Here is a 25,627-nt window from a genome sequence, read left to right as displayed (position 1 = left end):
TACTGGGTGTGGTGGCACACGCCTGCAGTCCGAGCTACTCGGGAGGCTGAGGCAGGAGAATCCCTTGAACCTGGGAGGCAGAGTTGAGATCGCGCCACTGCACTCCAGCCTGGCAAGAACGAGACTCCATGTCAAAAAAAAAAAATCAGTGGTTGCTGTGCAGGGTGAGGCTGGGAAGGAGGAATGAGAAAGGGGTGGGAGGAAACTTCTGGGGTATATATGCGTGGTTAACTTGACTGTAGTGATGGTTTTTCTGTCTTACCCTTCACATGTGTACAGTTTATATCCATCCTCCCTCAGTAATGCTGTTGAAGTTGGGCAGCCTCCCCATATTGAGACAAATGACATTGAAGCCAGAAGCTTCCTAGGACTCCCTTTGCTCTTTACACATCAGGGGTTAGGTTTTATATTTCTCACAAAAAATTAGAATAAGAGATATTCTTTTTTTTTTTTTTTTTGGAGACGGAGTCTCGCTCTGTCGCCCAGGCTAGAGTGCAGTGGCGCGATCTCAGCTCACTGCAAGCTCCGCCTCCCGGGTTCACGCCATTCTCCTGCCTCAGCCTCCCAAGTAGCTGGGACTACAGGCGCCCGCCACCTCGCCCGGCTAGTTTTTTGTATTTTTTAGTAGAGACGGGGTTTCACTGTGTTAGCCAGGATGGTCTCGATCTCCTGACCTCATGATCCGCCTGTCTCGGCCTCCCAAAGTGCTGGGATTACAGGCTTGAGCCACTGCGCCCGGGGAGGTATTCTTAATTTAGAAATGTACCAGAGAGTATTTTAAAAATCACACTCTGCCAGGTGTGGTGGCTCATGCCTGTCATCCCAGCACTTTGGGAGGCAGGCAGATCATCTGAGGTCAGGAGTTCAAGACCAGCCTGGCCAACATGGTGGAACCCTGTCTCTACTAAAAATATAAAAATTAGTCAGGTGTGGTGATGCGTGCCTGTAATTCCAGCGAATCAGGAGGCTGAGGCAGGAGAATTGCTTGAACCTGGGAGGTAGAAGTTGCAGGGAACCAGAATAGTGCCACTGTACTTCAGCCTGGGCGATGGAGTGAGACTCAAAAAAAAAAAAAAAAAATCAGATTCCTGACTAAAAATTTCCAGGAGGCCGGGCGCGGTGGCGGTGGCTCACGCCTGTAATCCCAGCACTTTGGGAGGCCGAGGCGGGTGGATCATGAGGTCAGATCGAGACCATCCTGGCTAAAAAGGTGAAACCCCGTCTCTACTAAAAATGCAAAAAATTAGCCGGACGTGGTAGCGGGCGCCTGTAGTACCAGCTACTTGGGAGGTTGAGGCAGGAGAATGGCATGAACCCAGGAGGCGGAGCTTGCTGTGAGCCGAGATCGTGCCACAGCACTCCAGCCTGGGCAGAGCAAGACTCCGTCTCAAAAAAAAAATTTCCAGGAGGTTCTTTTAGTTTTTTCTGTTTCTGTTTTTTACACACAGACCAACCAACTCAAAAAGTGACTGGGGATAAAAAGGAAACACCACACTGTATCTTTTTGAAATGTAAGTATACAGATTTTAATTTATTTTTAAGAATAATTTTATATTTTAAAAACAGGACACGTACTGTATGAGTAAACAAGTGTGGCTGACACAGACCAAGTCCACACTGGTAAGCTTTTGAGAACCATTTACACTATGTTGACAGTAGTACTGCTGCAGGCAGACAGAGGAAGAATAAATAATAGTGCTTCAAGAAGAGTAGTGATTGAGAGGGTAGGTAAAGAGGGCATCTCATCGTGGATGCTAGAGCAGGAACAACTCCCCAGTAGTGACATGTGCAAAGTTCCAGATCTCCACGACAAAGACAGCCCAACCCATTGGAACAAACAGACTCCCAATGCAGCTGGCAACTGCAGGGGTAGAAGAACTCAGGCAAAGTAGGCACAGGAATGGGGAGATGGGAGCCAGGGACAAACGCTGAGGAAAGCATTCCAACAAGCATGTGTGTTCATACATGCATACCCCCAACAAAGGGCATTGCACCGTGTAACAGAACTGAACACAATTTAACAAAGCAGTTCCCAGCCTTCCTGTCACCTCTTTGGCAGTAGGGCAGGCCATCTCAACTTCAGACACACAGACATTCTCATCAGGAGGAAGGCTGTCCTGTGTGGTGGGGACAAAGCTTCAGGTGAGAGCAAAGCTATGATAGCTACAGCATTAATTGAACATGCCTAAACAAAAAAGATGTTAATTACTAGTTACAGGTATACATGCCAGAATTACCCCAGGGATGGGCATAGTCAGTCATTTTCCTACACAGTGGTGAAATAAAACAAGCTTTGATCATGCTTCAGCAAGTAGAATTATGTGGTAGAGGTCAGGCCCCATATGCTAAAATTTGCACTTCCTGCCATAAACTTTTAATGTATTTAAGTCAAAACCAAGTCTCCTAGGACCACCAAACCTATGATGGACTTTCATCTGTAACACTCATTCACATCTTTAAGTTAGGCCCATGGTCATGGAACCTGTCCAGGGTTTCAAGCACGCCTACGCTGAAGAAAAACTACGGTCACCCCCATATAACTAGGTCCAGTCTAGGCACAGGAAGCCCCAGCTGGTTGACTGATCAGGGCTTCTCAGGACTGGATGTTGGTTGAATTGAGGATTCCAGAAGTAGCATCAGATTTGGAAGCCTTTGAAAGTTCTCGCTGTTGAAAAATAAATAACATCAGTGGCAATACTGCCTCTATTACACATGCCCCACCCTTCTAAGTATGGTTAAGTGTCAGCAAAAGGTCCCTTGAAGGCAGTTTCTCTGAGATCCCCAGCCTGGCATAGGCTGCGTTAGGAGTAAAAGGCGAAGAACTCTGAGCACCATTCTATCAGTCATAGACAGAGTGCATGTACACGCATGCCTGTGATCCCTTTCCTCAGCCAGTCCCTTCTGTTACACCTCAGAGAAGAGAAATCCTTCATACAGTCATGCACCACATAATGACGTTTCAGTTAGCAACAGGCCACATACACTATGGTGGTCCCATAAGATTATACCGTATTTTTACTGTACCTTTTCTTATGTTTAGATACACAAATACTTACCATTGCGTTACCACTGCCTACAGTATCCCAGCCTGAATCAAAAAACCCCACAATTGCCTATAGTATTCTTTCTGTAACATGCTGCCCAGGTTTGTAGCCTAGGAGGAAAACGCCATACCATATAGCTTAGGTGTGTAGGCTGTACTGTCTAGGACTGTTAAGTACACACTGATATGTGCACAATGAAATTGCCCCACACATTCTCAGAACATAAGTGAGGCATGACTCTACTTCACAAAGCTACTTTAGAGTCGTCAAGTAGGCAACAAGCTTTGGTCTCCTGAAGCCCTCTATAAAACAATGGGCCAGAACATATATCTACCAATCCCTGGGGCTGAGGCCTTGTAACCTGCTGGTGATTTGATCTCATGCTGGAGCACATGGTATAGCAGCAAAAGATAAAGCATGAATGGCCATTGAGAAAGACAGATATTAGCAGAGGTTAGTTTGCCGGCTTTGGTGCTGCCTGGTGGAGTCTATCAGCCATAGCAACCCAAACCAGATGAACCTACCTAGGACTAGCCACAGAGATAGGCAGGTACATTTAAGCCTCAACTAGATAAAATGGGCCTTGGTTGAACAAGCAAAAAAGAGAAAGCTGGACCTCTGTCCAGCAGTCAGCCAGAGTGACACACACCCACTTTTATAGGTAGAAGCACCACCAGCCATGTAATTTGAAAAACTTGCTGGAGTAGGAAGCCAGTTTCAGTGATTAAAATTAGCTGCAGCCTTGGCCAACTGTTCCATTCTCCATCCCTGCAGCAATTAAGAGGGGAGGCAGGCTAGGGGTTTAACTCAACATCCCCTCAAGGGTGAGGGACATCCTCACCTCTTGCTAGTAAAATATTGAGAGAAGAGAAGATAGATTAAGTAAAAGGCAGTGTAATTAGGTGTTAGTAGATATAGAGTAGGATACTAGGAAGTGAAGAGCATTCTGGAAAAACTTGCTTCCAATGCTTCATCTATGCTTCAGTAGCTCAATGTATGGAAAGAGGCAAAGGTGAGGAAATCGGCATTAGCTAGCTGAGAATAGACAGAGCTGGCAGTTGAGCCCTGAGGTTAGGAAGGCATATACTCCAGGAAATAATCAGCACACAGGCCAAGAGCCTCATTGTAGGCAGCACACAGCTGGGGCTCCCTTCCCCATGTGATGGGGCCTCTATTCTTTCCAGCTACTGCAGGCCTTTGATGTCACAATTGGGGAGGGTCAAGGTTTTCTGTTAAAACACGATTTAAAACTGCCTGACTTTAGGGGCTGAGAATCCAATTCAAGTCTGAACAAATTTTCTTATTAATCTGTTGTGAATGTAAATCAGATGTGTTTTTTTTGAGTCCATGATAGGAATTCCTGCTTCCTTTGTAACACTGCCGAGATTATTGGTTAGTGTAGCCCTGTGCCCAGATGAATGAAGCCAGCAGATGACAGATCAGTTTGGAAAAGGGACATGGGACGTGCAGGGGTTGCCATACAGACCTGAAGCCCAACAGTGGAACTGTCAGAGAGGGACGGATCCTTCTAAGAACAAAGAATTGAGACAATTACCAAGAACTCCACCAAGAGAGCACCAGGGCAGTGATAGAGGGGTTGCCTCCCGCAGCCAGGGAATGGTATATATTACGCAGAAGGATCCAGGTTCAATGTCTAGTTGCTGCTGCCAACTTCCTTCCTATACAACCCCCCCTTAAATCACACCCACCCCGCCATGGTCAAAGCAGGAAAGGGATTCTCAGCCTCCAAGGTAGCTGCCCTAGCTAACAGCCTGGGTGCCCCTGGGAAGATACCCACTCTGCCCCAACTGTGTGCTCCCCAGAGACTGGTAGATATTAGAAAAGGTGAATTACCGCAAACTCAGAATAGGTGCTGGCAACAGAATTAATGCTGAAGTTGCGCTGGAGGGGGGCCGAGCCAGGGTACCCACCACTCAGGATGCTGCCGTTGAGCTCCAGGTTCTCCTTGTTGGCTCCATGCCTGCCAGTACGGGGTGTTTTCTTCCCTGAACAGGTGGAAGCAGCAACTGGCTGCAGAGAAAGGAAAGAGATCCATGTATCCTCCTCCTAATGAACGTGCACACACAATACCTGCACTGGTCAACGGCTGAGACTATCTTTATATTCATGTCTATAATCCTATACTTTTTAGTTAAAAAAATATATATATATGGGGCTGGGTGTGGCTCACGCCTATAATTCCAACACTTTGGGAGGCCAAGGCAGGAGGATTGCTTGAGGCCACATGTTCAAGACCAGCCTGGGAAACATAACAGAACCCCATCTCTAGAAAAAAATTTTTTAAAATATGAATTCTTGATTTACAGAACACCTATCTTGTGCATAGTCTAATAAAATATTTGAAAGACTGTGCTTTACCACATACTTTTCAACATCTCTACTGAGTACTTGGCATGTCTAGTGATCTGGTTTCACTGGGCTGGAACCCACATGTAGGGGACCTAGCTCCATACCAGCTGAAGACTGGGCTTGGAATTGAGTCGGCTTGGAATTGAGTCCACAGTGACCCTGCTTGATCTTCAGTTTCCCAGACATCCCAGTGCTTCTCATGATACTAGTGGGGCTCAGAGTGACTGTTCTCTTTTTTTGCACATTAATTTTGGACCATTATTTAATGGTGAGCTAGCTTATATCTGTCAACTCTCAGCATGTAAGTAAGAACCAAATCCAGGGATCTTAGAATCCAGAACAAGTAGGTGGGGCCTCTGGGTGAACAGGCTAGGGATGCATGTGAGGATGTGCTTAGACACAGGGCATACTAACCTTGCTGCCAGAAGGAGGAAGTCGAGACACAGGGGAGTGGTAGATTGTCCCTCCAAAGATAGGCCGAATGCTACTATTGGCCGTAGCATTGGACATGGTGGTAGTGTTCAGCTAGAGAGAAGAACACACGGGTTACTTATGTGCAGTAACATCCTCAGCATTTCCAACAACCCATCTCTACCCTACAGAGAAATGACTATTGGAGGCAGTCCAGGGAAGATGGGTTTACATGGTAAAGGGCCTGCTGTGTCTAATACTGCATAGGTTTGAAGAAACCTGTGGAAAATTTTCAAAGCCTATTGATATCCAGCAAATGGAAATGTAAAATGGTACAACCACTGTGGCACAAGACATCTAGCATACGACCCAGCCATTCTACTCTCAGGTGTCTCTACCCAAAAGAAACGAAAGCAGAGATCCATACAAAGACTTAGATGTAAATGTTCATAGCAGCTACCTGCAACAGCCAAAAGCTGGAAACAACCAAATACCCATCAGCAGGTAAGTGGACAAACTGTGGCAAATTCATACAGTGGAATGAATATTGATATGCAGTAAAAAGGAGTGACCTTTTGATACATTCAACAACAGAGATGAATCTATACTAAATGAAAGAAGCTAGACAAAAAAGAATATATACTGCGGGATTCTATGTAAAATGTTTCAAAATGCAAACATCTGTAGTTAAAGAGTAAATCCTTACTTGCCACAGCTAGAGGCTGGGGGCAAATCAGGAGCCAGAGAAGGAGGGAGGTAATACAAAGAGGCACTAGGAAACTTTGGGGACCATGGAAATGTTCATTATCTAACTTATGGTGACAGTTTCATTATGTAAATGTACATATGTCAAAACTTATATGCTAATAAGAGCTCTAAACGTTTTTGAGATGGGGGTCTCACTGTCACCCAGGCTGGAGTACAGTGGTACAATCTTGGTTCACTGCAGCCTCAACCTTCTGGGCTCAAGCAGTCCTCCAACCCCAGCCTCCTCAGTAGCTGGGACCACAGGTGTGTGCCACCACAACCAGCTAATTTTTGTGTTTTTAGTAGAGATGGGGCTTCAACATGTTACCCAGGCTAGTCTCCGAACTTCTGAGTTCAAGCAATCCCCCTACCTTGGCTTCCTAAAGTATTAGGATTACAGGCTTGAGCCACTGCGCCCAGCCAAAACTTTTTTTTTTTTTTTTTTTTTTTTTTTGAGACAGAGTCTGGCTCTGTCACCCAGGCTGGAGTGCAGTGGCCGGATCTCAGCTCACTGCAAGCTCCGCCTCCCGGGTTCCCGCCATTCTCCTGCCTCAGCCTCCCGAGTAGCTGGGACTACAGGCGCCCGTCACCTCGCCCGGCTAGTTTTTTGTATTTTTAGTAGAGACGGGGTTTCACCGTGTTAGCCAGGATGGTCTCGATCTCCTGACCTCGTGATCCGCCCGTCTCGGCCTCCCAAAGTGCTGGGATTACAGGCTTGAGCCACCGCGCCCGGCACTTTTTTTTTTTTTAATTAAAAAAACTCTAGGGAGCTGGGCACAGTGGCTCATGCCTGCAATCCAGCACTTTGGGAGGCCGAGGTGGGTGGATCATCTGAGGTCGGGAGTATGAGACCAGCCTGACCAACATGGAGAAACCCCATTTCTACTAAAAATAAAAAATTAGCCGGGTGTGGTAGCGCATACCTGTAATCCCAGCTACTCGGGAGGCTGAGGCAGGAGAATCGCTTGAACCCGGGAGGTGGAGGTTCACGCCTGTAATCCCAGCACTTTGGGAGGCTGAGGCAGGAGAATCTTCTGAGGTCAAGAGATTGAGACCATCCTGGCCAACAAAGTGAAACCCCATCTCTACTAAAAATACAAAAATTAGGTGGGCATGGTGGCACAGGCCTGTAGTCCCAGCTACTCAGGAGGCTGAGGCACAAGAATCACCTGAACCCAGGAGGCGGAGGTTGCAGTGAGCCGAGATCACGCCACTGCACTCCAGCTTGGCAACAGAGCAAGACTCCATCTCAAAAACAAAAACAAAAAAAACACACACATTTTAGGCCAGGCACAGTGGCTCATCCCCTGTAATCCCAGCACTTTGGGAGGCTGAGGCAGGAGGATTGCTTGTGCTCAGGAGTTTGAGACCAGCCTGGACAACTTAGTGAGACCTCGTTTCTACTAAAACTCAACCGCCCCCCCCCCCCAAAAAAAATTAGCTGGGTATGGTGGCATGTGCCTGTAAGTCTCAGCTACGTAGGAGGCTGAGGTTAGCGAATCACTTGAGCCCAGGAGGTTGAGCTGCAGTGAGCCATTATGGCACCACTGCATTCCAGTGTGGGCGACAGAGCAAGACGCTCTCTAAAAATAATTTATGTTATAAAATATGAGTAGGGAGAAGAAATAATGCTTTTATTTATCAAAAAGAAAAAAGTAGGCCAGGCGCAGAGGCTCACGCTTGTAATCCCAGCACTTTGAAAGTAGAGGTGGGTGGATCACCTGAGGTCAGGAATTCAAGACCAGCCTAGCCAACATGGAGAAACCCTGTCTCTACTAAAAATAAAAAATTAGCTGGGCGTGGTGGCACATGCCTGTAATCCCAGTTACTTGGGAGGCTGAGGCAGGAGAATCACTTGAACCTAGGAGGCAGAGGCTGTAGTGAGCTGAGAACACGCCATTGCACTCCAGCCTAGGCAACAAGAGAGAAACTGTCTCAAAAAAATAAAAATAAATAATAAAGTCCTCTCTGACTTTGTGCTGTACAGATGAAGAATCATTACATGTTTCATTTAGTAAGTAAGCACGAACGTTGTTTTTCACATGGTACAACATGGCCACCTCTTGGCCTTACAGGGAAAACAGCATTACAGGTTTTCGGGAAAACCAATGAAGCTTTCTTTTCATCATTACCAGAATGTTAGCAATCATTCCCCCCCACCCCTCAAATTTAATGCAAGGACTCAAGCGCAGACACCAAAGCTGGCCACTCTGTGACTGTCACTATAAGCCGCTATTTAGCCTTCCATTCACTCTCAAGTGGACTTGACATGAAGGGACAGAAGAACCCTTTCCCCTCTCTGCAGGACAGAGGGCAAGAGATGTAGGGAAAAGAAAGATCAGACTGTTACTGTGTCTATATAGAAAAGGAAGACATAAAAAACTCCATTTTGATCTGCACTAAGAAAAATTGTTTTGCCTTGAGATGCTGTTAATCTGCAACTTTAGCCCCAACCCTGTACTCACAAAAACATGCTGTATGGAATCAAGGTTTAAGGGATTTAGGGCTGTGCAGGATGTGCCTTGTTAACAGTATGTTTACAGGCAGTATGCTTGGTAAAAGTCATCGCCGTTCTCCATTCTCGATTAACCAGGGGCACAATGCACAGCGGAAAGCTGCAGGGACCCCTGCCCAAGAAAGCCTGGGTATTGTCCAGGTATTTTCCCCCACTGAGACAGCCAGAGATAGGGCCTTGTGGGAATGGAAAGACCTGACCGTCCCCTAACCCGACACCTGTAAAGGGTCTGTGCTGAGGAGGATTAGTAAAAGAGGAAGGCCTCCGTCTCCTGCATGCCCCTGGGAAAGGAATGTCTCGGTGTAAAACCCGATCATATATTTGTTCTATTCTGAGACAGGAGAAAACCGCCCTGTGGCGAGATATGCTGGCGGCAATACTGTCCTGTTACCCTTTACTACACTGAGATGTTTGGGTGGAGAGAAGCATAAATCTGGCCTACATGCACATCCAAGGCACAGTACTTTCCCTTGAACTTATTTGTGACACAGATTCCTTTGCTCACATGTTTTCCTGCTGACCTTCTCCCCACTATCACCCTGTCCTCCTGCTGCATTCCCCTTGCCGAGACAGTGAAAATAATAAAAAATACTGAGGGAACTCAGATCGGTGCGGGTGTGGGTCCTCTGTATGCTGAGCGCTCGTCCCCTGGGCCCACTGTTCTTTCTCTGTACTTTGTGTGTGTCTTATTTCTTTTCTGTCTCTCGTCCCACCTGACTAGAAATACCTACGGGTATGGAGGGGCTGGCTCCGTTCAAAGAGGTGGCTGGGACTACCCTCACCTACTCCCTTGAAATCAGTGCTTCCGTAAGCCTTGTGTTTACCTTACGTGCTTTGCCCGGTGTGTTGGGAGCCAGTCCTCGCCGCTTGCTCGGTGTTCGAGGAGCGCTGCCATAGAGCATCTCTGTCTCTGTCTGTTTTTTGTTCTTGAGTTGCTGCGTGAAAGTCAGAAGCAACAGTGATACATCTTAGGAAGACAGCAGGTCTGGGATGGCAACAGAAGCAGGACCATGTCTCCGCCCATGTCTCCGCAGCTAGAGCTAAAAAGAGCTGCCACAGGCGCCCTATTCAACAAACCCTGGTCCCTGGCAGAGACTCTGGGCTGCTCAGATTACCATCTTCCTCTTATCCCAATTTGTGTTCACGTTCACACTTACTCTTTCCTGCTTGGCTCTCTCTTTCTCCAATCGATGCATCTCCCATTGTTCTGCCACATACTCCATGAATTTCTGCCCATTCACCATAAATGCCTTTGAATGTTCCTGTTCCCACAGTTCAATTCGTGCCTTCAACTCTTCTTCCAGCTGAGACCAGAAATAAGGACATGTTAATTACTTCAACTCTTTAGTGTAAAGCCCAAATGAAATGATTTCTCTAGAGAGTGACTCCTCCTCCCCAGAGCATCACTAGCCTCATCTCAGGTAGCTGGGCCCACATAGGTACAGGTCAGAGTGACCAGAAATCAAAGCCCGGGGACATTTCATTCACACAACATACAAGAGTGGAAAATGGCAAGAACCCAAAGTTTGACCACTAAGGTTTTGGCGCCTGAAGTTGGAGGCAGCACAGTAAAGATCAGCAATATGAAATAGGCAGTGAACATTAGGAGCAGGACTCTGAAATCAGACATAATGGGGTTCAATCTGGAATCACCGTCTTTACTGGCTGTGAAGCAGTGAGCAAATTTATGTAACTTTTTTTTTTTTTTTTTTTTTTTTTTTTTGGGACAGTCTGCTGCCTAGGCTGGAGTGCAGTGGCACGATCTCGGCTGACTGCAACCTCCACCTCTCGGGTTCAAGCGATTCTTGTGCCTCAGCCTCCTGAGTAGCTGGGATTAATAGGCATACACCACGCCTGGTTAATTTTTGTATTTTTAGTAGAGATGGGGTTTCGTCATGTTGGCCAGGCTGGTCTCGAACTGCTGGCCTCCCAAAGCCCTGGGATTACAGGAGTGAGCCACCATGCCTGGCCAGATTTACCTAACTTCTTAGTACCTCAGTTTCCTCATCTGTAAAAATAGAAATAATACCAACCTCATAGGGATGTTGTGAGGAATAGATGAATTATTAAATGAGAGTGTTTTGAAATGATATCCCTGACTTAACTCAAAAAAATGGTGGTATTATCAAAGTGGAAAATGGTAATGAAGCCCACAGGACTCTCTCTCTCAAAGGCTTTCCTTATGTAACTGGCTGAATTGTGTTTCTCCCCAAATTCAAATTTTGAAGCCTTAACCCCCAGTACCTCAGATTGTGACTGTATTTGGAGACAGCATCATTAAAAAGAGAATTAAGGCCAAGTGTGCTGGCTCATTCCTATAATCCTAGCATTCCTGAGGCCGAGATGGGAGGATTGCTTGAGGCCAGGAGTCCAAGACCAGCCTGGTCAACATAGCAAGACCCCATCTCTTGAAGAAACAAAAAAAGAATTCAGTTAAAATGAGGTCATTAGGTGGGCCCTAATCTCATATGACTGGGAGTAATTAGGCCACACATATCACGGGAAAACCATGTGAAGACACGGAGAAGACGACGACCATTTACAAAGCCAAGGAGAGAGGCCTCAGAAGAAACCAACTCTGCCAATGACATGTTGTCATCAGATTTGCAGTTTCTAGAGTTGTGAGAAAATAAGTTGCTGTTGTCAAAGCTGCCCAGTATGTAGTGTTTTCTGGTGGTTTTTTTTTTTTTGAGACGGAGTCTCTCATTCTGTTGCCCAGGCTGGAGTGCAGTGGCGCAGTCTTGGCTCACTGCAATCTCTGCCTCCCAGGTTCAAGCGATTCTCTGCTTCAGCCTGCTGAGTAGCTGGGATTACAGGTGCCCGCCACCATGCCTGGCTAATTTTTGTATTTTTAGTAGAGACCAGGCTGGTCTTGAACTCCTGACGTCGTGATCCGCCAGCCTCCCAAAGTGCTGGGATTACGGGCGTGAGCCACCACACCCGGCCTGTAGTGCTTTATTATGGCAGTCCTAGCAAACGAATACGCCTTAATACACAGTTGCGTATACTGAATATATAACTTATTATCTCTGCCTAAGCTTTGAAGAAAATCATTTTGGGGCTAAACAATAGAAAGAAAAAGACATACAAATAGTGAGGTATCTTTGTAACCAAGCACCAAAAACCCTTAGCAATAATATTACCTTAGGAAGCATTTTCTGGAGCTTGGCTCGTTGTTTTTCTTCTTTTAGAAGATTTCCTCCTCGGTTTGTAAATCGATTCGGATCTGAAGCTTTCCTCTGTGAAAAGTACATTTTAATTAGTAGAAAGCCTGGCACCATGAGACCAATAACTTCTGTTAAGAGTCTTTGTTCTTGCTGGGCACAGTGGCTCACGCCTATAATCCCAGCACTTTGGGAGGCCAAGGCGGGCGGATCACCTGAGGTCGACAGTTCGAGACCAGCCTGGCCAACATGATGAAACCCCATCTCTACTAAGAGTAAAAAAATTAGTGGGCCTGGTAGCAGTCACCTGTAGTCCCAGCTACTTGGGAGACTGAGGCAGGAGAATCACTTGAACCCGGGTGGCGTGCAGTGAGCCGAGATCACGCCACTACCCTCCAGCCTGAGCAACGAGTGAGACTCAAAAAATAAATAAATAAATAAAAATAAATAGTTAAAGCTTCTCATCCTTTTTAACTTTTTATTAACTTTTCTGTTTTTTACTGTCGTCTTCTTTCTAGTCAAGTAATGCAGTGGGACAGGAACAAATCTGTAACTGGCTGTGATCACTGAGTTATAAACGCCACTACTCTTGGACCAGCATGTGTTTTCTTTTAGAACATATATAGTATATCAGAACAGTAATGCAAGTATATAGCTTGTAATTATAAATTAGGTATGTATACTCAAAAATAGGGGCACATAAGCAGAAAAATTTAGAAGACATTCTTGAAAATTAAATTGTTTCCCTTCCATACTGCTTGATTGGTGATAGCCAATCGTTACTAGACAGGATGGTAATTCATTTCTTGTTTTCTTCTTAAATACTGGCATGTCAACAAAGGTTGCTGCCTTAGCTCCTTATTTATAGTTTTTTTTTTTTTTTTGAGACGGAGTCCTGCTTTGTTACCCAGGCTGGAGTGCAGTGCCTTGATCTGGGCTTACTGCAAGCTCCGGCTCCTGGGTTCATGACATTCTTCTCCCACAGCCTCCCAAGTAGCTGGGACTACAAGCGCCCACCACCATGCCTGGCTAATTTTTTTGTATTTTTTTATTACATACAGGGTTTCACCATGTTAGCCAGCATGGACTCGATATCCTGACCTGTGATCCGCCCGCCTCGGCCTCCCAAAGTGCTGGGATTACAGGCATGAGCCACCGTGCCCGGCCTCCTTATTTATGTTTAGTCTTCTTTTTGTTGTAACCAGAAGTAAAGAATAACTGAGGACAAAGACATCTGTTCTTTTTTTTTTTTTTTTTTTTTTTTTGAGACGGAGTCTGGCTGGAGTGCAGTGGCACTATCTCTGCTCACTGCAAGCTCCGCTTCCCGGGTTCAAGCCATTCTCCTGCCTCAGCCTCCTGACTGGCTGGGACTACAGGCGCCCGCCACCACGCCCAGCTAATTTTTTTTGTATTTTTTGTAGAGACGGGGTTTCACCCTGGTCTCGATCTCCTGACCTTGTGATCCGCCCGCCTCGGCCTCCCAAAGTGCTGGGATTACAGGCGTGAGCCACCGCGCCCAGCCGACATCTGTTCTTAAACAGCTGTAAGATATCCCATAGTTCTCTCCACTTCTGAGTCCTAGTTTGCTGCCTGTAAACTTGAAGGAGTTGAATTCAGATTCTCTGAAGGCCCTGTGAGCTCTAACAGGGCCAGCATGAACCCAAGAACAAGGTGTCCCTCAATCTGTGCCCTACACGCCTCACTTGCCTCACCATAGTCCCTGAGCTCTAAAATGCTCTGAAGGAACCCATCCGTGCTGCCTATCAGAAGAAAAGGAATCAATACCCATGCAATTTTCTAAGTAAATAGCAAAAGCTGGAATGGTAGAATATGTTAGTTGCCTGCCCCAACATCCATTCTTCTCTCCTTCCTTAGTAACAGAACCAGAATTTACCTGGGGCAGCAATTCACCCAGCCTCACCAGCAGCTGATAGCATGTGAGCCACGGTGCTGTGAAGAGAGCCAGGAAGAGCTCTTGAAGGAGAGAGGGGCAATGCCTTCTTTGTTCCTCCTCCACCACACTGTCTGAAATGTGCCATCAGGGGCCAGGCGCAGTGGCTCACGCCTGTGATCCCAGCACTCTGAGAGGCCGAGATGGACGGATCACCTGAAGTCAGGAATTTGAGACCAGCCTGGCCAACATGGTGAAACCCTGTCTCTACTAAAAATACAAAATTAGCCGGGCATGGTGGCACATGCCTGTAGTCCCAGCTACTGGGGAGGCTGAGGTAGAAGAATTGCTTCAACCCATGAAGTGGAGGTCGTGGTGAGCCAAGATCGCGCCATTGCACTCCAGCCTGGGTGACGAGCAAATCTCCACCTCCAAAAAAAAAAAATGTGCCATCAGGGTGGGAGCTCTAGTAGCAGCCATCCTGGCCCTGAGAATAAGGTCCACCCTTAGTGGTGGGGGAGCGCCCTGGGCCGGAGAAGCCTGGGGCCCTGCTCACTGTGCAGATCTGCTATGCCTGCCCCATACTGCCCACCTCTGAACCTCATTCATGCAGGAAATGTCAACCTTATTTAAGCCATTAATTTTGGGCTTTTCTCTTATAAGACCCTGCAGATAAGCTTACCAAATAGAGGGGTCAGCAGAAATTTAGAGAGACTTAAAGATGGTGTATCAAAAGCCTGGCAAAGAACAAAGCTAACTGGACTGATTCCGTACATGGCATGGTTTCTTAACAAAAACACAAAAACTAGGGCAATACCTCAAACTCTAAGAAAAGCCTCCAGGTTTCTTCCCACTTCTGGACACCTTCGAAGAGTTCCTTGTGAACTTCATAGTAGTTTTTTAACTGCACAATCTCAGCATCGTGGAGCTGGAGCAGATTTTCTGTGTAGTCCTCTGCAAAATATAGGCCCAGTAGTTTAAAACAATTCCTCTAGTGTTTAGTATCGAATTTTACAAATCATCCATTCACTAAAATGGAAATAGATTCTTTCCTTATAGTAAACTGATACAGGAAGAGGCATGTGTGTGTGCGTGTAATAGATATATAGTGGTTAATAAAAACCAGCTTTGTCACAATCGGCCTGAGGGACTAGGGCCTAAGAGACTAGGATAGAGACTAAAATAATGTTGTCAAAAATCTGCATCATCTCTTGCCTTGTCTTCGGTTTCTTTCATATTCTTCTTTTCTGTCTTGCCCAGCCAGTAGAGGGGTGGATCACAGAAAATGTGCAAAAACATCTGTTGAATTTAGTTGGGATAGCTTCATCTTTATATTCAGTTCAGTTCAGACTAGAAATCCACTGGGCTCCAGGAGTCAAGCTCCTTTTGGCCCAAACATAGGCTCTGGCATTTACCACTGTATGTCTCTGGGTTAAGTTACTCAGTATTTATGTGCTTTAGTATCCTTAGCTCTTGACATGAGGATTCTGTGAAATAATATTAAGGGTTTGACACTGCACCTGCAAAAAGTAAGCACCTGATAAAAACTTAAGCTTCACAGCTAGAAGCTACAGTGACATATTGCTTCAGAAAGCAAGAGACGAGTATTTCCCAATAATATTTGCAAATACTTTTTCATACAGGAATGGCAATTATGCTAAATGTCTTGAAAAGGTGGCTTTATCTGTTCAGAAGAGGAAATACTTCCTGTTGAATGTCTGGATGTCTTAAAAACTAGTGAGCAGGCCACAGGAAGACCACACTTTTGACTGGGTGTGGTGGCCCAACACTTTGGGAGGCCGAGGTAGGAGGACTGTTTGAGCCTAGGAATTTGAGACCAGGTTGGGCAACAGAGTAAGACCTGTCTCCAAACAAACAAACAAACAAACCAAAGACCTCACTCCTGTACTAACCAGCATAGAAAGGGGCAAAAGCTTGTCTCTGCTCCTGGCTATAAAAGCACTGGTCCCAGTACTGAACCAGCTCCACTCGAATTGCCTCAATCACTTTCTTCATGTTTTGCATTTTCAGTTCTTCCAACCGATCCACTTCTAATTGCAGCTGAAAGAAAGAAACTTGTTAAAGGTGACTGTCATACTTTTATATTCACTAAAGTTTGCAAAAGTTCCCTCCCTTTTAAGTAAAATTATAATGCAAAGCCACAAAGGTGTTATAAATCAATTTTTTTTTTTTTTTTTTGAGACACAGCCTCACTCTCTCGCCCAGACTGGAGTGCAGTGGCACGACCTTGGCTCACTACACCCCTCCGCCTCCCAGGCTCAAGCGATTCTCCTGTCTCAGCCTCCCAAGTAGCTGGGATTACAGGCATGTGCCACTACCGCCTGGCTAATTTTTGTATTTTTAGTAGATACAGGGTTTCGCCATGTTGTCCAGGCTGGTCTCGAACTCCTGATCTCAAATGATTCACCCACCTCAGCCTCCCAAAGTGCTGGGATTAGAGGCATGAACCACTGCGCCAGGCCAAATCAACAGTCTTTATGACTAACACAGAAGTGCTAAGAGAAGACTCTGACCCAGTACCCATTGGGTTTCTTACCGCTTTCCGGACCTTGGCCTTTGACCCAGACATAATGGTGGCCACAGCTTCTCTTTCTTCTTCAGGTATTTGCAACCTGTCCCAGAGCTCTCGGATTTGAGCACGCAGCCCCTCACACACTGCTTCATTTTGTGATTTCCGCATTTCCAGCTACAGCACAGAAAGCCAGTGTCACTCACAGCAAAGCAGCAGCACAGAGGCTAACCCTCTGGCCTCCCGCAAAGAAACATCTGGACCCACGGGTAGAGGAGGCACTTTCATGAGAACTCAAAGTAGCATGTTTTCATGCCTCCTAAACACAAGCTGTAAGGCTGTCAGGATCTCGAACTCCAAGAAATAGCATTCAAATTTAGAACTGAAAACAATTTTAATTAAACACTAATCTAATTCAAATGACTAATGTTATTTCATCTATAATTTCATTTTCTTGGAGCTACATATAAAGCTTTTTTAACTAGTAAACAAAAATCAAGGTTGTATATCATATATTACTATCCTTATCTTCCCTCATTCTCTCATCTTACATTGTCTCCTTATTTAAGACTGAAGAAACAGCTGTCAGTTTTTTTCAAACTATATACTACGGAGATCCTAGGGCATAATTTGAGAAGACAGTACCTGCCGTAGCAACTTTTGTAGTGTTGCAATATTCTCCAAAGACAAACAAAAGGCATCTTCGTCTTCACACGCCACATCTCTTTCAAAGCTTGTGTCTGGGGTGTGGTCTAATTCTTCCATACACAGTATGATCTGTCTCTTTATACTGACAAACTCCTCACGCCTAGAAGCCTTTAAAACAAAGCAATTACAAGATACCTAGAGGAAAACCAAAGTGGTTTTTAGGAAGTACAAATGTAGGCAGTGTACCTTTGTTTCCCTCAAAGTTGTCACATGTTGCCTGAACTGGTTCAGCTCCTCTAAGCTGGGCACTGAGGCACTGTCAATATCGTAGCGGGGCATACAAAGAATTTCACACAGTTCTTGATCTTGCTCTTGAAGTAGCTTCAGTTCCTGTTTTCTCTCCTTTTTCTGTTTTCGCATCAATTCCACCTGGGTGCGCAAATCTTTTTCTAGTTGCAAGATGGTTGTCTCTCCTTCTTCCTGAATAAGACAATGTACCACTGTTACAAGATTCCAAGAGAATTCCTTCAAAGGAAGAGAAGGATAACATAAGAAGGCTTGGATGACAGACTTTCAGTTAAACTTACAAGTAAGTCAACTCATGGTCAACAGAATATGGCATAAAGAGGGTTTCCAAAGGAAGGTCCCAGTGAGGAAAGGTGAATAGGGTACTTTTTCCTCCAATTTTAAAACTTGTGGTAGAATACATGTAACATAGGCCAGGCACGGTGGCTCAAGCCTGTAATCCCAGCACTTTGGGAGGCCGAGACGGGCGGATCACCAGGTCAGGAGATTGAGACCATCCTGGCTAACACGGTGAAACCCCATCTCTAATAAAAAAAATACAAAAAACTAGCCGGGCGAGGTGGCAGGCGCCTGTAGTCCCAGCTACTTGGGAGGCTGAGGCAGGAGAATGGCGTGAACCAGGGAGGCAGAGCTTGCAGTGAGCCCAGATCGCGCCACTGCACTCCAGCCTGGGCGACAGAGCGAGACTCCGTCTCGAAAAAAAAAAAAGAATACATATAACATAAAATTTATCATCTTAACCATTAAGTGTACAGTTCAGTGGTATTAAGTACAGTCATACTGCTGTGCAATCATGACCATCACCTCCAAAACTCATTTCCTCTTGCAAAAGTGAAACTTCATACTCAAACAATAAGTCCCCATTTTTTTCCTTTCTCCAAGCCTGGCAACCACCATTCTACCTTTTCTCTCTATGATTAGACTACTCCAGGCACTAGGCACTTTTTTTTTTTTTTTGAGACGGAGTGTCGCTCTGTTGCCCAGGCTGGAGTGCAGTGGCCGGATCTCAGCTCACTGCAAGCTCCGCCTCCCGGGTTCCCGCTATTCTCCTGCCTCAGCCTCCCGAGTAGCTGGGACTACAGGCGCCCGCCATCTCGCCCGGCTAGTTTTTGTATTTTTTAGTAGAGACGGGGTTTCACCGTGTCAGGCCAGGATGGTCTCGATCTCCTGACCTCGTGATCCGCCCGTCTCGGCCTCCCAAAGTGCTAGGATTACAGGCTTGAGCCACCGCGCCCGGCCGCACTAGGCACTTTTATAAAAAGTGTAAGTTGGCAGCCAGGCACGGTGGCTGACACCTATAATCCCAGCACTTTGGGAGGCACGGTGGCTTACACCTATAATCCCAGCACTTTGGGATTATGAGGTCAGCAGTTGGAGACCAGCCTGGCCAACATGGTGAAACCCCCTCTTTACTAAAAATAGAAAAATTAGCCAGGCATGGTGATGGGCACCTGTAATCCCAGCTACTTGGGAGGCTGAGACAGGAGAATCGCTTGAACCCGGGAGGTGGAGGTTGCAGTGAGCCGAGACTGCACCGTTGCACTCCAGCCTGGGCAACACAGCGAGACTCTGTCTCTAAATAAATAAATAAATAAATGCGTAAATTGGCTGGAAAACTTCCTTTGGGTTAGCTGTAGGGTGGCATGCCTAGCTCATATCTAAATACTCACCCTGCTAATCCTATGAACATCGTCTCACCTTACCAACAAAAACCCTTCTGGTAGTCCCTGCTCTGCTCCTAATTGGTTAACAAGAAAAAAAAAGTGGCATTTTTTTATAGGACATAAAAATTTTTCCTATATGTCCTATAAATTTACACAATTTCATTTAACATTGTGAACTAGGAATATCAGGCAACTTAAGGGAGATATATCATTGTACACCTCACTTCTCGCCCAATTTCACATTGAATGTGAAAAAAGAAAGAGAAACTATGTCCAAAATCAATTATATTTATGAAATTTATGTTGACTCCAGGAAGCTCCACTTCATGTTCTCTTCTGCCTGATTGCTCTTGGCTACCAGGTATGAATTATCCTTTGCCCTTTAAAGGCGGTCTCCCTCCTAAGCTAACTCCAAATAGATACCCAGGCAGGTCTTCCTGTAACAGGAAGAGGGACCTGAGAACCTTATGGATGTACTCATTATCTTTCCAAGCTCCACATCTGTCTGAATTTTTATGATCCTGGCACTGTTTTTACTGGTTCTAAGCAGAGATTTTTCAGGACCCCATCTGTTATTCATTTCATCCTTTCTGGTGTCCTCACTCAAGTCCCTGACTTGCAGTGGACCACAATATAGCCACTTCTCAGCTCCATACCCAGATGGATGTCATGGCATGCTCTGAACTGGACTATGCACTCCCAATATTCCAGCTTTTGAGACATTTCTTCTGAAGTAGCTATTTTGGCTGGTTCAGTGGTATGCAGCTTCTGGGTATGATAAAACCCACAAAGATTTGTTTTTTTCGTAGTATTCCTTTTTATCATTACTTTGTTCCTGTTTTCATTTTCTTTCAGAGAAAGAACAGTGCAACACCATCTATGCCTACCTTTTTCTCAGAGTTTATTAAAAAAAATTAATATTCCCTACAAAGCAAAACTATGGTAAACAGCAGCTTCTTTTTGATCATCTATTAGTTGTTTCACCTCTTACCAGGGCAACTCTCTACAGAGGTGAGAATTACTCTGCTGGGCCTAATTACGCCCAGCATGTTTTCCCCACTTCTCATGTCTAGCTCCATCCCTATGAGGAAGCCTTCCATCTGCAGGCCCAAGTCAACACTACTTCCTAAATCTCAGGCCTCAGACAGATCCCCAGAGACCCTGAGGGCTGCCACGGACCTGAAATGGCTCAACACGTAACTCGCTGCACAGCGTGCTCAGCTCTTTTTGACAGACGGATATGCTTTTGATGAGTCTTTCCTTCAGGCTTTCCTCTTCAGCAATCATCATATCCAGGAGTTCCTACAAAAGGGAAAACAGTCCGTAAGTTTGGGGCAATGGAGAAAAAAGCCTCCCAACACCAATACCAAACTCCTCAAATTTCTTTTTTCTTTTTTTTTTTGAGACGGAGTCTCACTCTGTTGCCCAGGCTGAAGTGCAATGGCACGTTCTCGGCTCACTGCAACCTCCACCTCCTAGGTTCAATAGATTCTCCTGTCTCAGCCTGCCGAGTAGCTGGGATTACAGGTGCTCACCACCATGCCTGGCTAATTTTTGTATTTTTAGTAGACATGGAGTTTCACCATGTTTTTTTTTTTTTTTTTTTTTGAGACGGAGTCTCGCTCTGTCGCCCAGGCTGGAGTGCAGTGGCGTGATCTCGGCTCACTGCAAGCTCCGCCTCCCGGGCTTACGCCATTCTCCTGCCTCAGCCTCCCGAGTAGCTGGGACCACAGGCACCCGCCACCTCGCCCGGCTAGTTTTTTGTATTTTTTAGTAGAGACGGGGTTTCACCGTGTTCGCCAGGATGGTCTCGATCTCCTGACCTCGTGATCCGCCCGTCTCGGCCTCCCAAAGTGCTGGGATTACAGGCTTGAGCCACTGCGCCCGGCCGTGTTTCACCATGTTGATCAGGCTGGTCTTGAACTCCTGACCTCAAGCAATCCACATGCCTCGGCCTCCCAAAGTGCTGGGATTACAGGCGTGAGGCACCGCGCCCAGCCTCCTCAAATTTCAAGAAGGGACTTCAAAACCAAACCAAACCAAACAGGAAGAGCCTGTGCTATCCCAATGCTGATGATCACATGTCCCTTCTGCATGCTATCTCGGGTGAGACACCAACATCCTTACCCAGGTCCAATGCAGAGACCAGTACTATTCAACCCACCTTGATATGCTTCTTTACCACCTCAGTTCTTTGTAACCGCTGGTCCTCTGGAATCCCAATTAGCTCCCATATTTCTCGAAGGTGATTTAGGGCTTTCTGCAGACATACTATGGACTCCTCCGCCAGCACCTCACTGAAAACCAAAACCTAAGACCTGTTAGTTACATCAGTCACAGCCTCCGGACTAAAAGCACTATTTTCAAGAACTAAAAAGACTGGCTTCTCCGTGGCCTCGAGAAAAAAACAAATTGAAAACAGGCATTCAGCTTAATTCACCTTTAACCACTCCCCATCCCTTTTCCTACCAAATACCACTAGCAATGCAAGATTTCATATCATATTACATCATGGAAGCTCAACCTTCTGGACTTTCAACAATGATCTACCTATGGAAGTATAATACAGAATTATAAATACTTTTACTAAAGAAAAACCAGACAAAAATGTTGGTAAAATAAACTAACACAAGAACTTGCTGGTAAGAAACTCCTACAAAAATATCTGGCAATTTATTACTATTTTTTGGGTTTTTTTTGTATTTTTTTTTTTGACACAGCGTCTTGCTCTGTCGCCTAGCCTGGAGTGCAGTGGTGCGATTTTGGCTCACTGCAACTTCCACCTTTTGCGTTCAAATGATTCTCCTGACTTAGCCCCCGAATAGGTGGGACTACAGGCACGCGCTACCACGCCCAACTAATTTTTGTATTTTTAGTAGAGATGGGGTTTTGCCATGTTGGCCAGGCGGGTCTCGAATTCCCAGCCTCAAGTGATCCTCCCTCCTCAGCCTCCCAAAGTGCTAGGATTACATATGTGAGCCACCGTGCCTGGCCTTTTTATTTTATTTATTTTTTCGTTCTTCTTCTTCTTCTTTTTTTTTTTTTTGAGACAGAGTGTCACTCTGTTGCCCTGGCTGGAGTGCAGTGGCATGATCTCAGCTCACTGCAACCTCCACCTGGCAGGTTCAAGTGATTCTCCTGCTTCAGCCTACCAAGTAGCTCAGATCACAGGCATGCGCCACCACGCCCAGCTAATTTTTGTATTTTTACAAAAACACAAAAACCCACTCGCCTTGGCCTCCCAAAGTGCTGGGATTACAGGCAAGAGCCACTGCGCCCAGCCTAGTATTCTTAAATTACAACTAGCAGCTCAAAGAATGGCTAAAGTTAAAAAGCCGTTGAGATGGGGTTTTACCATGTTGGCCATGCTGGTCTCAAACTCCTGACCCCAAGTGATCCACCTGCCTCGGCCTCCCAAAGTGCTGGGATTACAGGCATGAGCCACCTCGCCCAGCCTATTCTTCTTAAATTACAACCAGCAGCTCAAAGAATGGCTAAAGTTAAAAAGACAACATTAAGTGTTGGTGAGTATATAGAAAAGTGAGAACTTTCATATGCTGATGGCATAGTGTAAATTGGTACAACTATTTTAAAAACTGTTGGCAGTCTATCTACTAAAGCTGAACTCAGCAGTTCTACCTCTACATACATACCTAGCAGAAATGAACACATACCTTCACCAAAGACACATATGAGAATGGTTAGAGAAGCACTACTCATAATATTATGGAAACAGAAACAGCCTAGATGTCTATCAACAGAACGAATAGTACATTCCTACCGTGCAATAATACAGCAATGAAAATGAACAAACTGGCTGGGTGCAGTGGCTCACACCTATAATTCCAGCACTCTGGGAGGCCAAGGGGAACGGATCACTTGAGGTTAGGAGTTTGAGACCAGCCTGGTCAACATGGGGAAACCCCATCTCTACTAAAAACACAAAAAATTAGCTGGGTGTGGTGGTGCGCCTGTAATCCCAGCTACTGGGGAGGCTGAAGCAGGAGAATCACTTGAACCCGGGAAGTGGGGTTTGCAGTGAGCCGAGGTTGCAGTGAGCAAAGACCATACCGCTGAACTCCAGCTTGGGCAACAGAGCGAAACTGTCTCAAAAAAGGAAATGAACACACTACACATGACATGGAAAGCCATTATTATTTTTCTATTTTATTTATTTATTTTTAAATTTTACCTTTTTGGGGTGATGAAATAGTTCTAGATCTTGATGGTGATTATATAACAGTATACAATTGAAACTACCTGTAAAGTGAGTCCGTTTTACTGTGTATGAATTATACCTCAAATCTTTTCATTTTTTTAATGAAGTCAAACAACTTAAAAAAAAGTTGTAAGGGGAAGAGGAAGAAAAAAAAAACACTTTAGGTTGAGCAAAAGCCACCAGATACGCAAGTGTGTATCACTATGTGATTCCATTGACATAAAGTTCAAAAACAGGCAAAACTGGTCAGGCGTGGTAGTTCACGCCTATATTCCTAGCACCTTGCAAGGCCGAGGCAGGAGGATTGGTTGAGCCCAGGAGTTTGAGATCATCCTGGGCAACAGTGAGACTCTGTGTCTATCAAAAAAAAAAAAAAAAAAAATTAGCTGGGCGCAGTGGCGTATGCCTATAGTCCCAGCTACTCAGGAGGCTGAGGTGGGAGGATTGCTTGAGCATGGGAGGATGAGGCTGCAGTGAGCTGTGATCACTGCACTCCAGCCCGAGCAACAAAGCAACATCCTATCTCAAAAATGAAAACAAACAAAAAATCAGGCCAAACTAATCTATGCTTTCAGAAGTCAGGATAGTGGCTCTTTTGGCTCAGAGGGGGCAGTGACTGGTAGAGGGCTTCTGGGTTGCTGCTTACACAGGTGCATCAGCTGTGAAAAATTCACTGAGTTTACACTTGATTTCTGTATGTTTCTGAATGTATGTTATTCTTCAATTACCAAAAGCTTATTTTAACAAAAAATTATTTATCTAAAATACAAATTTAACTGGCTTCTGTATCTTTTAAGAAAAGTTTACTTTAAAAATTAGAACCATTAGTCTGATTTACAGAACATTTAAAGAATAGAAATTTTTCTCCCTTTTCTTAGATATAACAGGACAACTAAGACTGCCCTGGCACCAGAGAAACTGCAATCTAGATGTTCTCTGCTTCCAGTCAGCTGAGAAGCCTGCAGCAAATCACTTAAACACTTAGCTGTTTGTGTGCCGTCCACACCCAATTGGAGCTAGAGACTTTCATTAGCCCCTTTCTGTCTCAGAGCTTTCGGTGGTTCTACAAGTCACCAGCCTAGATCTCTAACAATGTGTCTCTCCAAAACTGTTAATACATTCACATCCAAAATATCTCCAGCCACGAAATCCCAGTTTAGAGGTTGCCTGTTCTTGTTGAAGAAACATTTCTACACAAGTACCTGTTGCCTATACCAGATGGCCATACCAAGACCCAAATACTGACAAATGTTTAAAAGAATTTACTGTACTCCCTTCACTTTATTTTTTTTTTATTTTTATTTTTTTTGAGACTGAGTCTGGCTCTGTCGCCCAGGCTGGAGTGCAGTGGCCGGATCTCAGCTCACTGCAAGCTCCGCCTCCCGGGTTTACGCCATTCTCCTGCCTCAGCCTCCCGAGTAGCTGGGACCACAGGCGCCCGCCACTTCGCCCGGCTAGTTTTTTGTATTTTTTAGTAGAGACGGGGTTTCACCGTGTTAGCCAGGATGGTCTCGATCTCCTGACCTCGTGATCCACCCGTCTCGGCCTCCCAAAGTGCTGGGATTACAGGCTTGAGCCACCGCGCCCGGCCTCCCTTCACTTTAGAAATGTTAACGGTTCAAGTCCAACAGAAAAAGAAAAAAAGAAATGTTAACAGTAAGGCATTTATTTAACATAATCTCAACTAAAGTCCAACTAAAGAGCTTCCCCAGGCAAACACTCCTTTTGCACTTCATTTTGAAGACATAAGAATGCACAAGTAAAAATCCTAATATTAGCATTTTGTTAAAAATAACTTTTAAGATCCAATCTGTGGCCAATATTCGATCTGGATGCAAAACCCTGGCTTCCAGACAGGCCAGCCGGGGGCACTGTTCTGAAGGTCATTACTTAAGTATACCAGTCTCCTCAATCTGACAGACCTGCCCCTGCCCAGCCAGTCTCCACAGAACAGCTAGTTGTTCATAACAACAAATCCCATCAGCTCCCTGCTTAACTACTCCCCTTGAAAGGTCCCATTGCCCTCAGTAAATAGTTCAACCACCTTCCGTGGAAAGGCCTTCTAAACCTCTCTCCGAGTTTGCTAATCTCTGCCACTTGTCACTCCCCAAGTTTCCA

The 25,627-nt window shown here is 45.4% G+C and overlaps 1 protein-coding gene and 1 long non-coding RNA gene across 5 annotated transcripts in view; one reads left to right on the top strand and one right to left on the bottom strand.

Annotated features, from left to right (window-relative positions):
- Positions 1 to 1,499: 1,499 nt before the first annotated feature.
- Positions 1,500 to 25,627, bottom strand: part of PRC1 (protein regulator of cytokinesis 1) — a 30,128-nt gene continuing 6,000 nt past the window's right edge. Inside the window, exons 2-15 of one of the 4 annotated variants that reach the window (XM_025392591.1) lie at positions 21,455 to 21,587; positions 20,470 to 20,592; positions 17,567 to 17,800; positions 17,318 to 17,488; positions 16,700 to 16,849; positions 16,056 to 16,203; positions 14,960 to 15,096; positions 12,231 to 12,326; positions 10,245 to 10,391; positions 9,912 to 10,022; positions 5,829 to 5,939; positions 4,899 to 5,075; positions 4,531 to 4,572; positions 1,500 to 2,665 (exon numbers count right to left, since the gene is read on the bottom strand). In XM_025392591.1, the coding sequence (XP_025248376.1) occupies positions 2,594 to 2,665; positions 4,531 to 4,572; positions 4,899 to 5,075; positions 5,829 to 5,939; positions 9,912 to 10,022; positions 10,245 to 10,391; positions 12,231 to 12,326; positions 14,960 to 15,096; positions 16,056 to 16,203; positions 16,700 to 16,849; positions 17,318 to 17,488; positions 17,567 to 17,800; positions 20,470 to 20,592; positions 21,455 to 21,587 (1,852 nt within the window). In that variant the 3' untranslated portion in view covers positions 1,500 to 2,593. The remainder of the gene's footprint in view (positions 2,666 to 4,530; positions 4,573 to 4,898; positions 5,076 to 5,828; positions 5,940 to 9,911; positions 10,023 to 10,244; positions 10,392 to 12,230; positions 12,327 to 14,959; positions 15,097 to 16,055; positions 16,204 to 16,699; positions 16,850 to 17,317; positions 17,489 to 17,566; positions 17,801 to 20,469; positions 20,593 to 21,454; positions 21,588 to 25,627) is intronic. The other 3 variants (XM_025392592.1, XM_025392593.1, XM_025392595.1) reach the window with 3 other exon arrangements.
- LOC112629094 lies at positions 1,831 to 24,744 on the top strand. Its single transcript, XR_003120529.1, has 4 exons — positions 1,831 to 2,142; positions 17,774 to 17,909; positions 20,146 to 20,232; positions 24,388 to 24,744. It is a non-coding gene; the product is annotated as an uncharacterized LOC112629094 (long non-coding RNA).

The sequence above is a fragment of the Theropithecus gelada genome, chromosome 7b (assembly GCF_003255815.1).
Source record: "Theropithecus gelada isolate Dixy chromosome 7b, Tgel_1.0, whole genome shotgun sequence".
Lineage (NCBI taxonomy): Eukaryota > Metazoa > Chordata > Mammalia > Primates > Cercopithecidae > Theropithecus > Theropithecus gelada.
Note: the sequence above shows the minus strand (reverse complement) of the source record. Positions and strands in the feature narration are given on the sequence as shown.